The sequence below is a fragment of the Martes martes genome (genome assembly GCF_963455335.1).
Source record: "Martes martes genome assembly, chromosome: 2".
Taxonomy (NCBI): domain Eukaryota; kingdom Metazoa; phylum Chordata; class Mammalia; order Carnivora; family Mustelidae; genus Martes; species Martes martes.
The window spans coordinates 155,026,634-155,045,294 of record NC_137889.1 but is presented as its reverse complement, the minus strand read 5'-3'; the positions used below and the strand labels follow the sequence as shown (position 1 = coordinate 155,045,294).

Below are 18,661 nucleotides of genomic sequence, written 5' to 3'. Positions count from 1 at the left end.
GGTGTGAGTGGAAGGATCCCATTTCCTTCCTCTTTCTTCCTATCTGTGGGGACCAAGCTCTCATGTATTTCAGTTGGCCCTGCAACAAAGTAGAAGGAGCCTGGATCTCTGAATGACTGCATGGAACAGAGTACTCTCCCCATTTCACTCTGTGTGAGTGACAAGTAAGCTTATACGGTACCAAGCCACTAAGATTTGGAAGTATTGGTATAGTTGTTTGTGCCCTCTGATTAATATGATATAGATGGATAATTAGAAATACATTAGAAATAGTTTTATGTCAGTTCACTTCACGTATTGGCACCAATGAATTTCACACTAAAATTTACAAACCAGGATTGAGCCCCAGCTCTGCCTAAGTCTCTAAAACCTATGCTTTTAACCAGAGGTCATCAAACTTCTCCAAACAGAGCCAAATAGTATTTTGGCTTTGGAGGCCATACAGTCTCTATTGTACCTACTCAATCCTGCTGTGGTAGCCACACACATACCCAAAGTAAATGAGCATCCCTGTGTTCCAATAACACTTTGTCAATAGAACAATATATACTGTATTTGACCCCTCAGGCCATAGTTTTCCAAATCCCATTCTTAACCATTTCAGTAGACTGCCTCCTTCTGAGGACCTGAGCCACAATGTTTGTTAGATGACATCTAAAATGGCATTCTATGATTTGATTACTGAGTATTATCACCAACATTCACAATCCACAGACCATTCCATCCACAAAAATCACTGATCACTGACACAATTGTTGGCTACACAATCAACTCTGAACCTTTACCACCATTTCAACAATTACCATCTGCCAAACATTATCACCATCAGGACAATACATACCTCTGAGCAGGTCTCAAATTGAAAGTTTACTTGAATTATTGAGGCTGACCTAAAATAATGTTTTCTTTGGAACAGTTCTGGAATAGCTATACCTGCTTCCTACAGGTGACTGATGATTTGACATCAGAGCTACAGTTCAAAGCTGAACACCATTCACTGACAATCCAATTCATACTGAATAAAATGTGAGTGGCAGTGCCTGGAGACATTCTAAACCTAAAAAGTAATCTCTTTGTCATTCATACTGATGAGAAAATAATGTTTTCCTCCCAAATATCATTTATGGTTATGAGGAAACTTTTTTTCTAGGGATGAGTCAAATTAAATAGCTATTTTCAGGTCCCCTGGGTGGCTCAGTTGGTTGAGCACCTGACTCTTGATTTCAGCTCAAGTCATGATCTCAGCCTCTTGAGATCAAGCCCCACATCAGAGTCTGCTTATCCTTCTCCTTTACATACCCCACTACTTGCATCCTCTCTCTCTCAAAATAAATAAAATCTTTTAAAAAATAAGTAAATAGCTATTTTCTTTTGAGATGTCAAACATCAGTGGGAATTATTTAGGCAATGTTACCGACAGGTATAAAAATTCTGATTTTATCACATTTATTAATAATTAGGGTTTATCTTTCTCATATCTCTCAACACATACACACACACTTACACAACCTGTACACATAATTCTGTTCTTCTTGTCTAGTGTGCATTCAAGGGAACTATTGGAAGGAAAGTGAAAGGTAGGTTCAGAAGTCTTCTCATTTCATTTATACATTTAACAAATACTTATTGAGCATGACTACATACCAAATACTCTTCAAAGTGCTGGCTGGGGACATAACAGTGAACAAATACACAAATCTCTTTCTTCGTGGAGTTTATATTCTCGCATTTTTATATAATCCAACTGTTTCAGAGTTCGGTCAGTTGCCCTAGGTCCCATCCATACCTTTTTGTTGATTCCCAGGGAATATGACCAGGCCACATGTGTCCTGGTTTTTGCTTGTCGCCCATCATTCTGGCCTACTCCTTCCCTGTAGTCTTGCCTCGTCTTGCCATGGGGGTACCCAGCTCCTCCTGCATTCGCTTACCGCTTCCTGTAGGCCCCAAGGACACATCCTTTAAATCCTTCATGGCACGTGCTATAATATAGGGTAACAGATTATTACAGGACAGACAAGAAAAGCATACAATAAATATCTTTCTCTGACAGACCACAGGTCAGATTCTTTTTTCAAAATCCATTTTTTTAAATAAAGGTGGTTTTTCTTTTTAATTTTAGACCAGGTTTACTTTTACAGAAAAATTTCAAAGGTAGTACAGACTGTTCTCATATACCTCACATCCAGTTTCCCTATTATTAGTATCCTACATTACAATGGAATACTTGCTACACATAATGAACTAATATTGATGCATTATTCACTAAAGTCCATGCTTTCTTCAGATTATCTTGACTGTTACCTAACGTCCTTTCTTTGTCCCACCATCCTATGTAGGATACCATATGAAATTTAGCCACTAGGTCTCCTTAGGCTCCTCTCAGATGTGCAGTTCTTCAAATATTCCTTATTTGTGATGACCTTGTCAATTTTGAGGAGTATGGGTCAGGTGTTTTGTACAATGTCATATTTGCTTGATTTTTTTTCCTCATAATTGTTCTCAGGAGAAAGGCCAATGAATTAAAGTTCCAAGTACATTTTATCAACAAGAGGTATGGTTGTCACTTATTAGAAGTGGGGTTGGTCATTCCTCTACTGTAAAGCTACTCTTCTTTCCCTCTTTCCAAACCATACTCTTTGGAAGAAAGTTATTATGCACAGCCCATACTTTAGGGTGGGGGAGTTACATTCCACCTTCTTGAGAGTAGAATATAATTTATGTAATTTACTTGGAATTCTTCTGCCTGGGATATTTGTCTCTTCTCCTCCATTTATGGATTTTTTAATAAGATGTTTATATCAGTATGGACTAATGGATATTTATTTTTTCTTTTGAATTATAATCCAATAAACCCCTATTTATTTTGTTACTGAAATTGTTACAGCTTGGCAACTGGGAGCTTTTTAAGTTGACTACTGTGTTCCTTCAACATACTCCTATCGTTGTGCTTGTTTCTTCTCTTTTGTTGTGTTTTTTCATCACACTCTTATTTTCTGGCACTACAAGATGCTCCAGGCTCATCTTCCATCTTCCCTGCCCCAGGCCTGAATTAATCTCCAACATTAACATCCAGCCTCTAGGGAAGCTCCAGAAATCTCATCTAAAAAACCACATGCTTGTCAGTCAGACACAGGATTCAAATCTAGATTCTACCACTTCTAGCTCTGATGCCTGGGGCAGGTTCTCATTCTCTATGTGCTTGAATTTCTTCAATGTAAACTGGAAATAATCATGATACCTCATAAATTTGTTGTATGATTAAATGATGGGTTTAAAGAGTCTTGAAAATTGCATGGCACATAGAAAATGCTCAGTTAATATTGGTGACCCTGGTTAACATCTCATCAGTCTCAGAGAGTTGATCTCTGTCAGTCTCACTGTTGCTGGACATATAACTCTTGGGCTTCTTAGCTGATCTTCTTAAAGCTTTCATAGTCACACATATATTTACATACTGACACACTTGTATTTAAGAAGCTAGGGCTATTTTCTAATTCATTTATGAAGCAATTTTATAGCAAGAATTATTAATTCCTGGCATTCCTAATATTCTACAAGTGTTATGAGGAAGAAAATGAACTGCAAATCACTCTGAGTTACTATTACACATCACCCCACAATTATATCCTACAGTAGTAGCAAGAAAAGAGATTTGGCCTGTGTTCATTTCATACTGTTCTGTATAGCCACAGCCCATTGCTTCAATTCTAGTCAAAATGAGGCCTGGGCTTTGAGTCCAGAGGTCTGGGTTTGATTTTTTAGCTCCCTCCTCACTGACTTATGCCTTGAGTTGGTCACTTGTTTTCTCTGAGCATCTCTTTATAATATAAAGACAGCAATACCTACTCCCTATGGTTGCATGAGGCCGACATGAAATAACACACAGAAATTGCCTAACACATGCCCCACAAACATCCATAAACTGTAGTCATTATTACTATTAAATTTCAGTGTTCCCAGGACCTAGGATTTCTACTCCTTTCCTAAGGAAATAAGTCAAAATGATGGGAAACAGAGAACAATGTTTACACAGTATCACTTATAATAAAGAAAAAAAATTTTAATTCACTTACAAAGCCACCAATAGGAAGTATGGTTAAGTAAATTACAATATATCAATATGACAAAGCAGTGTTTCAAACTCTAATTAAAATCATTAGTAGGTGGTAAAATTAATTTAGAGATTAATGACAAGAATGGGTGAGTCTGGTGGTGGGTATTAAGGAGGGTATGTATTTCAGGGAGCACTGGGTGTGGTACATAAACAATGAATCTTGGAACATTGAAAAAATAAAATAAGATTTTTAAAAAAGAATGTTTAAAAAATTAATAGAAGAGAAATAATGACTTTCCGGTGTATATCTGTGTGTGTGTATGTTCTAGATTACCATTTAAAATGTAATTATTGTGGTTTGAGATCCAAAGTGCTCAAAAACCACTGTGATAGTATCATTAGATTAAACCACATGAAATTACTATTCTTAACAAATATAATAAAAAAAAATCAGCAATTTGGGACACCTGGGTGGCTCAGTTGGTTGAGCATCTGACTCTTGATCTCAACTCAGGTTTTGAATCTCAGGATTATGACTTGAAGCCCCACATTGGACTCCATGCTAGGAGTGGAACTCACTTAAAAAAAAAAATCAGCAATATCGTAAGGTTCAACCTAATATGTAGTTATTTAAATGATGTCACAATGACTTTTCAGTGAAATGGGAAAATGCTTGTTATTTTAAGTGAAATATACATTATTATACATACATATAAGACCTTTACTATAAATATAGTATGCTTAAAAAATAGGTAAGATTTCATTTTGCATAAGTGATAGGATTATGTGCGATTGCAATTTCTTCAGTATCGCTTTCTGTAATTTTTTATGTAAATCAAGCATATTTTTATATACATTTATGTATTTATATCATTTTTGTTTAAAAATTTATTAATGTTTAATGGCCTCTGGAGCCAAAGAAGTTTCCTCTAACTTAACATGTCTATCATCACCTTTTAAGACACGAAATCACCTAAATAGACCATATGATAGATCAAATGAGGTAAGTATATTATCCCTCCTACATGATAAAATCAGGCCACAAATCTTAGAAAATTTCCTTATTATTTTTTAGACATATTAATACCTGATGCAATCTTCAGGTACTACTTGAAATTGTATCTTTCAAATACTTTAAAAAGGAGGCTCAACTACTGTGGAAGTTTAACTCTAATCAGGGAGGTCATACCAGAGAAAATGAACCACCTTTAAAATTTTCATAAAAATACATAAGCAAGCATAAAGTAAGAAATATACCAAACACATGCATGATTTTTCATACCAAATCTGTCACTGATTAGCAAATTAATATTTCTTACCATTGGTAAGTCACTTATTGTTGTTTTCCCAACTATAAACAGCACTGCTTGTGGTAATCATCCCCAAGAACATGATTATAAGCCATGATATTCTGAGTGACAGGTAGGGAGGCAGGATGTTGGTTTGCAACCTCAGTAGTTCCTCTGGTGAAATTCCAAACTGGCCCCCTACACACAGAGAGTGAGGAGAGACTAAAGGAAGAGGCAGGCCACTCCAGAGTGGCAGGTAGCAGGTGTAATCAGTAAGGGAACTTACCTATGAGGCTTGTCTGGGCAACTGCAAGACAAGTAAATCTCTGTACTGCCCACAAGAATCTTAAAAAATGTATGGAGGCCTTAATGGGATTCAGTCACATACCAGTCCAGTTGGTTTCAGCAAGACCTTAATTTCTCAAGGCTACATCCTTGAAGTGATTCCTTGTCCAGACATGGTGTGCAGACGATACATTCCAAGGACAGGAGAGGGTTAAGAGCCTCAGATTGCCTGGGCCAGCTTGTAGGTCAGCCAGTGGTCATGTCCTTTTGATGAACTCCTCTGACAGAGGAAGACTAATGTCCCTGTCATAGCAACCAGAACTAAGGCACTAAGCAAAAATCTGATAGATATCTACAAGGTCACAACTGATCAAGGATGGGATATTATTAAGTCAAATCTTTATGCCTTCTTCTTTTGCTTTGATCATAAGAGAATGAAAACCAGAATTCAGTACCCGTCATTTTTGTGCATTAGGGAACACATGCAACCTTCTTTCACAGATAAAAGGTAATTATGCAAAGTACTCTGAGAGGGTTTTTTTGTTTGTTTGTTTGTTTTTTAGCCTTGTGACTCCTGTTTGATAGATTTCAGTTACCATTCAGAAAAGCATGGAGCAAAAACCACATAAGATACACTGAGTTTCTCATGTTCCTTTCCCACAAGTAAGGAACCATTCTTCTTTTGAAGTAACTGTTTATTGATATCATCCTGCAAGATGGTATATTACAAGGTAGACGGTACCCAAGGTCCGTAGCGATCTTTTAATGGAAGTAGTTTTGGGATACATAGTACTTAAGGTGTAAATCAGCTGCCAGCTTGTAAATCAGGATATTTTTGTTTGCAAATAATAGAAAGTCACATACTAACAAAAAACAATATGATGACTTTATTGGCTCACAGAAAGAAAAAGTCCAGAGATATGGATGGCTACAACTAAGGGTGAGCTCTCCCACGGTCACAAAATGATGCCAGCAGCAATTTGTCTCCAAGCTCAACTATACATGTTGAGCAGACATGGACTGGGTTTAGTTGTATGCCAACCACAGATCCAAATGCCTTGACCAAAGGGATAATATGTACCTCTTGATTTGCTCTGGTCACAGCTCTATCAACTAGAGCCAGAGGTGGAGAGCACTTCTGCAGAACTGGATGAAGCACCAAATGGAAATTAGTGAGAGCTTAGTAGGAAGGCAACCAACAAAAGTCCACATGTGACTTTAAAAGTTACTCTAATCTGCTGTTTGGTGATAGGACCAATGCCACTGATGATTTCTGTAGTCCAGTGGTTCTCAAAGTGTGATTCCTGGACCAACAGTATCAGTATCCCCCTAGAATTTGCTAGAAATATATATTCTTACACCCCGACCTAGACCTAATGAATCAGAATCTGGAGGGTGGGACGCAGCGACCTGCGTTCTAGCAGGCCCTCCGGGGGATCATGTGGCAAGCTAAGTTTTGAGAACCACTGCTCTAAGCATGTCTTCAAAGACCTTATATCCAGCCCCCCTTTTCAGTTAAGAGCGTATGACTATTACTTCTTGATTTGAAGCAACAGATAAGGTTTATATTGATAACCGTCAACCTCATCTGGCCTTTTAAAACTGTCCGGCAATCTTTCTCTGACAAACCTACCTTCCCATACTCGGCAGTGACTATTTTGGGCCTTCTAAAAAGCCAGAGCTTATAGTTTGCCAGTGGTACATTGCACCTTAATTCTTGATTACGGTGTGTTATATATTTCAGATTTATATATATTATAACAACTTTCCAGGAGATAGCACAGATTATTTTGAGGGATATCCATCTTTGGGTAATTTGCGCAAGTCACCTGATTATCTAGTACCAGGGCTGCCTACTTCTTTCCTTTAACCTTCGATTCTTGCCCTTTCTGCCACATCCTTCACTCCCAAGCAGATGACACCCATTGAAGCTGCCACGTGGGGACTCACTTATCTTCCCGCTCTTATCAGCTGCTGGCATCCACAGCCTGTTCTCCTGTTTCCGTGTTAACTGAGGAAACGCACCTCCTCCTTCCACGGCTCAGACCCTCCACCTGCACTTGGATCCCTCCCACCTTCTCAGAACAATAAGCTCCTCTCTTGCACTCCCTCCCTCCCTCCCACACACACACACACACACTTTAGTAATCTTCTCTTCATAGATTGCTCCCTCCAGTAATGAAAGTGCTCATCTTCAAAAATCTCTCCTGTGATCCCATATTCCTCTTCAGAGGTAGCCATCTCTATATCATCGTGGCCAGCCGGGAGTCATGAGTTTGCTACATAGTCTCCATCACTGTTTGCTTCTTCTACTGCATGGAAAGTTCTCACATCAGTCACTGCTGACCTTCATGTTGCTGATTTAATGAACACTTCTCATTCCCTTGTATCATTTGTCTTGTATCACCATGAACCATCCTTTTCTAGGAAAATGAACTCCTCACGTGACCTCTCATACTTCCTTAGCAACTTATTTTCAAGATCCCTTGCCAGCTTCCTTTCTCTCTGCCTACCAAACGCTACAATTGTTTGCGGCCTTCTCTTGAGTTCTCTTTTTCTCTCACTTTACATTTTTCCCTGAATAAAGATGGGAAGTAGGTTATGGTTATCTGGTTGTCACAGCAGGATTTGTTGAAAACATGTCTTTTTCCCCATTGCATGGTCTTGGCACCCTTGTTGAAAATCAATGGTCACAGATGTTTATTTCCACATTCTCGATGATATTGCACTGGTCTATATGTCTTTTCTTACGCCAGTGTGGCACTGTAGATTTGTAGTGAGTTTCGAAAGTGGAGTTTGAGCTCTCTAATTTTGTTTTTCTTTTCCATATTGTTTTGGCTATTTGGGGCCCTTTGCAATTCCATATGAATTTGTGAATCAGCTTTTCCATTTCTGCAAGAAACTCAGTCAGTGGTTATTCTTGATCAATTTTTTTAATAAAATGAGAATTGTATACCTTCTTAGCATAATTAAAGTCACTCTCATGCTTAAAGTAGAAACACTAGAAACAGTATTATTAAATTCAGTAACAAAATAAGGATGGCTATTATTATTATATAATATTGTCTTGTATATATTATTCACTACAGTTAGAAAAAAAGAAGGTAATTAAAAATATAAAAATTAGAAAGAATAAGTAAAATTAACTCCATTTGCAGCTAATATGATTGCATCCATGAAAAACCCAGGAGGCTCAATGGAAAAACTATAATAAATAACAGAAATACTTAGTTGGCAGCATACACAATTATACAGAAGTCAATAGCTTTTGTATATCCAAACAAAACCAAAAGCATCTGCATCCTAATTTCTGGAACTTGTGAATATGTTACCTTTCATGGTAGAAGGAGTTTTGCAGGTGTGATGGGGAGATCATCCTGGATTACCTAAGTGGCTCTAATGTAATCACAGGGGTCCTTATAAAAGGGAACAGGAAGATCAGAGTAAGAAGAGAAAGATATGACAATGGGAGCAGAGACTAAAGTGATGTGCTCCGGAGATGGAGAAAGGGGTCTTAAGCCAAACAACGCAAGTGGCCTCTAAAAGCTAAAAAAAAGACAAGTGAGCAAATTCTCCCTCTATATCCCCAGTGCTCTCCCATTTCAATCCAGCCCAGTGAAATCCATTTCAGACTTCTCACCTGCAAAACTATAAGATAATAAACATGTATTATTTTGAGTCACTAAAGTTGTAGTAATTTGTTACAGCAGCAGAACACTGATAGGTTCAGTGACAAAAATGACTTGCACAAGGGCAAGGTCTCTCATAGTCTTGATTAGGAAGACTCAACAGCATGCAGTTGTCAATTCTGCCAAAGTTGATCTGTAAATTTACCTCAAATCCTATAAAGACCCTGACAGGTTATTCAAAATTCATGTGGAATATTAAAGCAAGGAAAAAAAATAGAGAAAAAAGTTGAAAAAGAAGATCGACCAGGAGGAAATAGCCCTAACAGCTGTTAAAATTACTAAAATGCTTTCATAATTGAACCAATGTAATAGAGGTAATAAACGGATTTACTAATGAAATAAAATAGAAACTTCAGGAATATAGACAAATACATAAAAGATTTAAGGATATGATAAATCTTAATCTCAAATCAGTAGTTAATAATAACGTGAAACCAGACAACTATCTAAAAACTATCTAAAAAATTGGATAAATTCCAAGCAGAATAAGGATTTGAATGTCAAAAAGGTAAACTTCAGAAGTGGTAGGAAGAAGTATGGGAATACCTGTCTATAACTTCAAATTGGGAAGACCTTTTCAATATGACATAAACCAAAAGACATATATTAAAAGACTGACATGGGCGCCTGGGTGGCTCAGTGGGTTAAGCCTCTGCCTTCGGCTCAGGTCATGATCTCAGGAACCTGGGATCGAGTTCCGCATCAGGCTCTCTGCTCAGCAGGGAGCCTGCTTCCTCCTCTCTCTCTCTGCCTGCCTCTCTGCCTCCTTGTGATCTCTCTCTGTCAAATAAATAAATAAAAATCTTTAAAAAAAAAAAAAAAGACTGACAAATAAAAAAATAAAAAAAACCCTACCTTTCAAAAATAAATATAAGAAAAATCAAAAGCAATGACAAACCAGGAAACAACACTTGAATACATATCCCAGACAAGGGATAATTTCACTAATATGTGAAGAGTTTCTATAAATTGAGACATTTGAAAAAAATATGTTCAAATTTATTTGGGATACAAATGTAAGTAATCTGAGAAATAGTTTTCCATAAAATTGAAAAACATTGCAGTTTGATACTATATAGTATTGACAAGCTATAATATTCTTATACATAAAAATACTCTCATATAGATTTTGAGAGGGGAATTTGGGTGCAATTTGGAAGTAATTTTAAAATTTACAAACAGATGTTCAAATGCTTTAACCCAGTAATCTCACATCTAAGCATTTATTCTACAGATATTTTTGCTCGAGTATGACTTATGTACATATAAGGTCACTCTTTGTAAAATTGTTTTAAATAAGATTGGAAATCTTTCAATTCTTGTCAATGGAAGAGTGGTTAAATAAACTATGGTACATTCATATGTAATTATGCAACTGTGAAAAAGACTGAATTATTCCTAAGATTGTTAAGGGTTGGGGGGCGGGGAATAAAGGTACAGAACAGCCTGTCAGACTACTTGTGTGAAGGGATGTGGAATACATATAAATAAATATGCCTCATACTTACATATGCACAAAAACTCCTTGGAAGTAATCCAGGAAGCTACTAATGCAAGCTGCCCAAGGAGAAAGTAAAAGGGTAGCTGGCGTCCAGGAATGGAAAATTTTTCACCAAACCTCTTACATATTGTTAAATTTTGAACTATGTGAATGTTACCTACACTACAAAGTTTTAAAAAATCATTAAAATTAATAAACTGGGACAGGAAAACAACTATAAGATGATAGAATATAGAAATGTAGAAAGAAAATGCAAATTCACCCAGAAGGCCACTGCTACCTGCCCCTTGGGCTCTTCCATTCCCATCTACGAGTGGATTAGAAGATCTGTGTAAGCTCAGAATCACCACTTTGTGATGGTAGCTCTGCTCCACATGACAACAAATATATAAGAATTTGAACAAGTTCAATCAAACCAGCCTAACCATGATACCAGCTAAGGGCTTCGTTTACTTGGTAAATACAGAACCAATGCCTTTGCTAGACTTTGTTATAGCTTTACTATTTTAATCCTCAAAAAAACTTTAAGAAGTAGGTATTATAATCCCCATTCTACAGATATGCAAACTGAGGCAAAGGGAGGTTAAATGGTCAGAGGACACAAAGCTATCAAGAAACATAAGTGGAATTTGAGGTCAGGCAGTCTGGTTTCCAGCTCCATGCTCTTGACCACTGCCCCCATGTGTGTTATAACTTGATTTCTAAGTAACAGAGTTGACCCATATCTTAAAGACAGACCAGCAGATCTTTTTTCATGGGAAATAAGCTATGTATGTGCTTGTATTTCATGAGGTACAGTGTTAGATTCTTTTCCGTAAAAGAAATTGTTTGCAGTTGTGATAGAAAACCAGTACCACTTAGAGCATGCATCTTGCTGTTTGGGTGTCTGTCCTCATAACATTTCCAGTTTCACAGGTGATTTAAATCACAGTTCCCAAATCAAAGATGAGAACATTAAAGCTAAGGAGTGGTTTATGCCCATGGCGAACTCTAAGAAACAGAAGACCAAGAACACATTATCTTGATAAATAATGATAAAAAAATCCAGAGGGCTGTAACCCTTGCTTCCATCATTTGAGAAAGACTTTTATCATAGTCAGTGTTTTTTTTATTTTTAAGAAATGTCATATCAAATTATGCTTTTATGTCTTTTTAGGATTTCATCAAGGGTCTTTCCATTTTGCTCCGGGGGACAGTTCAAGAAAAACTCAACTGGGCATTTAATTTGTATGACATAAATAAAGATGGCTACATCACTAAAGAAGTAAGAAATGGCACACCAACACAACTCTCCTTTGGACTGTTTCCATTTTTCTTTTCTAACTTTAGATGTTAAACAATTGAAATTATTAATTTGAAAATTGTGTTTTTAGGAAATCTGAAGTATTTTACATGGTGGTGGTGGTGAAATACTCTAATAAAAAACTTGCAATGGGTAGGAATAGTTTATGGTACATATATCTTCAAAGTAAATATAAAACACATAAGGATTGAATCCCTGTTTCCTAATGGCATTCAAATAAATACTGTAAATTGGATAAAGGCTGTGGCTGGAATCAGGAAGAAAATGTATACATATCACGCTCAAATATTTGGCCTGTGATCTTTTTTCTCCCAATATAACATGGAAAAAGATACAATTTTAAAATTACCGAGACTGCAATTACCTGTATTGTGTAGAATTTAACCTGAAGGGAGTGGTGGGGCCCCCAAACACTGTCAGCCAGGCTATCCAAGAAAAAAGGCCCACAGACCAAATTAAGAAACTCCTATCAATGGTTTATTAAACTAGTATAAAACACAGTGAGAAGGAAAAAGGGATGGGGTAAGGTAACAAATTTAGGATAGGATCCAAATGAGGTTGAAAGACATTACATGAATCCTGGGGGATGCTCAATGTTCATAACGTCCCTTCTCACTGACTCACTTGCTTTTCCTGAAGTTGATTTGAGCATGAGGCCCCTCAAACAAAAGGGACCCTGGGTCAATGACCTGACCTTACTGAGAGAGACACAGGGACAAGTGTATCTGACCACAGGTAGAGTGTGATAGTTAGCCTGATCGAAGGCCATAGGTTTTGTGTTTTTTGAGCAGGAGATAAATGGGGCCAGAATATTTCTCACCAACGGATGGCTGAAGTAAGACCTCATGAATATTAAGTGCTTCTGCATATTGAGCATATTCTGAACAGCTAGTGCCTCTTGTAACTGGTGTACAGTAATACAGTAAATATTTAGTAGCTGGATGCCTTGAAAATATTAGGTACCTCTTGGCCCTTCGATCCCTTTCTATCTCTATGTTTAACACAAACATGCTGATCTTACATGTAACACATCTCATGAATTCTGCTTAAGTCAGACAAAATTCTTGCTACTTACCTAAACTCAAAACATCTTAAAATGTTTTACTTATGAAGTATAAATTATAAACTACTTTATCAATAATAACAATTGAATACTCTAAAAAGTAAATGTAATATTACATCTGTATTACCAATTTAATCTAGACTTTTATATGGAAATTTCAATATGAAGGAAACAAATGTGAAACAATAAACCTGCATGTCTGAGTAATTAGATATTATTTTTACTAAGATTGGAAATGACAAGTCAAAAGCTAGATTATATTTTAATTTAAAAACTAATGAAATTTCAAGGGATTTCCCAGAGTCATACATACTATTTTGACTAAACTACATGTGTAATTTCTTTTTTTTTTTTTTTTAAAGATTTTATTTATTTATTTGACAGATCACAAGTAGGCAGAGAGGCAGGCAGAGAGAGAAGGGAGGAAGCAGGCTCCCTGCTGAGCAGAGAGCCCGATGCGGGGCTTGATCCCAGGACGCCGGGATCATGACCTGAGCCGAAGGCAGCGGCTTTAACCCACTGAGCCACCCAGGCGCCCCTACATGTGTAATTTCTTAATTTAAAGACATAGTAGGAAAAAACAAGGAAAATCCTAATAAGCTTTGAAACCTATCAGTTAGCTTAGCATAATGCTCATGATATGGAGTTCATTCTCAGTAAAAGGAAACTGATAGTCAACATATAAAATATATAATATGTAACTCAATAAAACAAGGTAAGTCTATAGGAAGTCTATGGAAATCTAAACACTAAACCAGAACATTCCTTTCTTGATCATCTTGTATATGTAGAAATTTACTTCATTTTGAAATCAAGATCAGAATTAATTCTTACATTCTGACCCTGCTGCTTTTAAGGCACGAAACTGTTGGCTTTTCCTCCGGAACAACCAAAAGGCACTTCATGGAAAAAAAAAAATTCGAAACAGAATAGGAATAATCTGTCAGAGTGGTTTCTTCATTCAGTGCAAGCAGCCTCATGTGAGCACCTTTTACTTTTCAGGAAATGCTTGATATAATGAAAGCAATATACGATATGATGGGTAAATGCACATATCCTGTCCTCAAGGAAGATGCTCCTAGACAACACGTCGAAACATTTTTCCAGGTAGGGATGCAAGTAGAAGTCAGAGACAGAGTGAAAAAGAGTAAATGTCCTAATGCTTGCAAAGTATCACAATAATTCAAAAGAATGCAAAAGAAAAAAAAAAAACTCTTACTGAAAGGGATAAAACAATAGAATATTAACCATCATGCTAATTTTGTAATTTTGGTTGAATTTATTAGAATACTGATTAACTACAGTTATTGAACATTCACTATATCCTAAACAGAACACTAAGAAATTGCTATTTTGCATGTTTTTATGTTTGTTTTCAATAAATTCTCAGAAGAATCCTTATGGTTATAAATCCTTTTTAGTCTCAATTTATAGATGAGAAAACCAAGGCTCTGAAAGTGTCCACGAACTGCCTGAACTGTCCTAGCTAGTGAGCCAGATTTTATCTAGGGCAGCAATTCTAGCGGTCGGCCACATTGTACTGAAAAGGGAACAGCCTAACAGCAGTTGGCCCTAGGATTCTTATCACTAAGAAAGGACTAGCTCATGCTCTGAAGCAGTTCTTCCCTACGAAAAGAGGCTGGTGGACTCTTCAACAGCTTCAGCTGTGAGGGTATCAAGGGAGGTTATCAAGGGAGGGTATCCAGGGAGAAGTCTGAATAAAGTTTTTTGTTCTTTTCTTCCTGAACAGAAAATGGACAAAAATAAAGATGGAGTTGTTACCATAGATGAGTTCATTGAAAGCTGCCAAAAAGTAAGTAATCTCTTTTGCTTTCATAATAGCCAGACTAAGTAGAGTCAGCTAGCCACCATGAACTGAGCAAAATACAAAGCTGACCTAACCTTACCACTTGTACACAGCTCAGAGAAGCCTACCACTCTGAAAACCGGCATCAATTTATAATTCAATAATTTACATTTAAAGAGTGCCTACCCTGAGGAAAGCAGAAACCCCTAAATATACAATGTTACACATACACTGCATTTTTCTTTCCTAAATCCTTTAGAGAGTATTTATCACTGAGGGTTAAAACATATATGAAATTCAAACTGCTCTTTTTCCACACTGAGCATATAACATATTATCTCCATAGACTGAGAATTCCAGTACAGCAAAGTATACATCACAGGCCAAGTGTGCATCCAATTTCTGCGGAAAACACATTGCTTTAATGTATGAGCACCAGAAATGGCTTTTTGGCTGAACCAGTAATGGTCTTCAGTGATAAAAAATAGAGTGGAAAATTCAGAGGGGGAATCCAAAGTGGTTTTCCATCATCTGGTGGGAGACCGGTTTTAGCTTATCTATGATTATTTGACTTGATGCATGGGTGGAGCATTAAGAATTACTAAGATTAAGAATTAAGAATAAATACTTTAAAATAAATATAGAGACAATGAGGTTTGTTGATACTTTAGCTTTTTTTATTTTCAAATTGATACACTTACTTTCCCTTTCTTGGTGTCTGCTTGCTTCCCAACTCATATTTTGACATGGTGGTCTTTAAGAGCATTAAATTGGTGCCATCAGTCTGCTGGGGCTGTTCCTTGGCTTCTAGCCCCGGAAGTCAGCACAAGGTCAGCTACTATTTACCATTACTATAAGCAGCTCACCAAGTGCCATTCACAATCTCCAAGTGCCCCTATAATGCCCAGAGTTTATCCCCTGGTTTCTAAGGAATATGCTAAATTGAACACAGCCACTGGCCAAAGGTGGCTCTCAAACAATCCCTTCTCTGGCAATTTTTAAAGGCTCCTAAAGGCCCTAGAGATTTAGCCCTAACAGACCCAGAGAGAGAGGTGAAAGGACTATAGACAGGTCTCCCAAACCCCCAAACTCCAATCCTGAATGGAGTTGGCTCTTAGCTCACACACAAACCCTGTTTCCGTCTTCAGTAGGAAGAAGTTTCTTTCTTACTTTCTTCTTCAGTTTCCTTCTTCTAAGTCTCTGTGACTTGGCCTACGATCTACCTGGAATTCCAAAATTTGCTTTTGCTCACTTATTTTTGGTCCTACCCTCAGTGCCTCTCTAGTGTCCATTCTGGCATTCCAATTTGAGAAATATTCTCTATTAACAGAAGTAAGATTCAAATGAAATATTTAAAGCCTGAAGACTCAACAAAACGTAAAATGTGCTCTCCATACTTATCTCTATGGAAAATGGAAAGGATGGTATTTATATTTGCAAACACATAGTATTTGAGCTTTTGGCTTAAGCAGTATGGGGGAGGCAGTACTTAAAGGCAAAACAGTGTACTTTTCCTTGCAGAGATACTTAATTTAATCCCACTGTGCTTCTCCCTTACAGGATGAAAACATAATGCGCTCCATGCAGCTCTTTGAAAATGTGATTTAACTTGTCAAAAGCATCCTCGATCAGACAAATGTGAACTATTCTACCACACTTAAAGTTGGAGCTACCACTCTTAGCATAGACTGCTCAGCTTTACACTGAGGCATATTATGCAAACAAGCTTTGTTTTAATATAAAGCAATTCCCAAAAGATTTGAGTTTTCCAGTTACAAATTTGCATCCTTTTCATAATGCCACTGAGTTCATGGGATGTTCTAAGTCATTTCATACCCTGTGACTATTCCAAAGTAATAGAATCTGGCATATAGTTTTATTGATTCTTTAGCCATGGGATTATTGAGCTTTCACATTATCAGTGATTTTAAAATATCAGTGGTTTTTGCTACTCAACCGGATGTATTCAGCCCCAGGATTTTAAATGGTTTTCTAAAATATTGGCATCTGCATTTAATTTCCAGAAATTAATTTTCATGTTTGTATGCTGTAATTCCATTTATACACTAAGTAAACAAGATTACTATAATTAAAAAACAAATACACAGTCCCAGTTTCTATGGATTTGCTGCCTTCTGTTAAAGATATTCATTTATCTGGCATTTTTTATAACATGAAACAAATTAGTTCATCACCAGATGTCAGCATATGCCTAATAAAGCTTATTTAATAAGCATTTCTTAATTTTTCATAATACATATTATAGCCAAGGCCTACATGATGTATATAATTTTGGATTTGTCCAATTCTACAGGTTGACTGTTTTCTATTGTGTCATTAAGTGGAGGTCCCAGAAGGTGTGGAACAAAGCAAAGATGTTCATAGGCATATGCAAAGGGTCAAGATATCTGCCCTCTGGTACATGGTAATACTTAATGCCAAGTAATTCCTAACAGCATTGAAGGCCTATTCCATCCCCTTTCCTTTGACTCCTTCAAGGTACCTTTGTTTTACACGCCATTCTGGGCCAAAGAGATCTGGACTACCCCAATGCCTACAGGGAACAGAGAGAAAGCAGAATTCACTTTGAAACCCATCAGTGAGTCCATTCTATCCAGAACTACCATACCAAAACTTCACTGAAAATGAAAATAAATGCTAAGCAATTCACGTGGACTGTATTATGATTTTGCTCATCATAGAACTCCAACAATTCAGATTCTTTTTGCTGATCATAAGCCAAAATTGTAAAGTTGCCACAACACTACTATGGATACAAACACCCTCCCTGTTTTGCAGAACTCTCATAAAGAACAAGAGGCTACAGTAGGAGGAAATCTGCAACTGTTTTTGCAACAATAAATCAGGTATCTATTCTGGTGTAGAGATAGGATGTTGAAAGCTGCCCTGCTATCACCAGTGTAGAAATTAAGAGTAGTACAATACATGTACACTGAAATTTGCCATCGCGTGTTTGTGTAAACTCAATGTGCACATTTTGTATTTCAAAAAAATAAAAGCAAATAAAATGTTTATAACTCTACTGGTCTATGTTATAGGCATTTATTTCAACAAATTTTATAAATACTAAATTAAAAATGCTGTGTTTTTCTTATGGCATTGGAGGATTGTACGTATCTTTGCCTTATGGTGGCGCTAAGTACACTGAAGAAGAGTAAAAGCAACACCCATGGGCAGGTACACGTTTTAGCGTAATATGATCTAAGGATGTGACAGGTGAGTAGAGACCCAAGAAAAGAATATCCCAGAGAGGAGACCAGGAAGGACAAGAGCTCTGAGGGATGAACAGGCATTTCTGCAATTAGGACTCTTCAGAAATTATTTGTACTCTTTTAAATTCCAGCTGTGAGACTGTATCTGCAACGAGAATTGCAAAGAGATCACACCACGTATTTGAGGGATGGAGCAAAAGTGTTCTTCAGTGGTGCTGAGATATAATATGGCTGCTCCCCCAAACAGAGATATAATATGGCTGCTCCCCTAATCTCCATCCCTCCAAAAGTAAGTCTGCTTTGCATCTGGTGTGGCTACTCATATCCCTAGGGCCTCCCTTCTTTCCCTTAGGATGGAAAGTCTTATTCCTGTTTTCTCTTTCTCACTCTTATTCCTTTCTCTTGTAGAATGATCCAGGGTCAGCTCCTACAATCAC

The 18,661-nt window shown here is 37.1% G+C and overlaps 1 protein-coding gene across 5 annotated transcripts in view; it reads left to right on the top strand.

Annotated features, from left to right (window-relative positions):
* Positions 1 to 18,032, top strand: part of KCNIP4 (potassium voltage-gated channel interacting protein 4) — a gene marked incomplete at its 5' end in the record, with an annotated part of 1,129,227 nt that extends 1,111,195 nt beyond the window's left edge. For all 5 annotated transcript variants that reach the window (XM_080796874.1, XM_080796870.1, XM_080796873.1 and 2 more), the window contains 4 exons: positions 11,975 to 12,082; positions 14,187 to 14,291; positions 14,935 to 14,997; positions 16,552 to 18,032. In XM_080796874.1, the coding sequence (XP_080653000.1) occupies positions 11,975 to 12,082; positions 14,187 to 14,291; positions 14,935 to 14,997; positions 16,552 to 16,599 (324 nt within the window). In that variant the 3' untranslated portion in view covers positions 16,600 to 18,032. The remainder of the gene's footprint in view (positions 1 to 11,974; positions 12,083 to 14,186; positions 14,292 to 14,934; positions 14,998 to 16,551) is intronic.
* Positions 18,033 to 18,661: the final 629 nt, after the last annotated feature.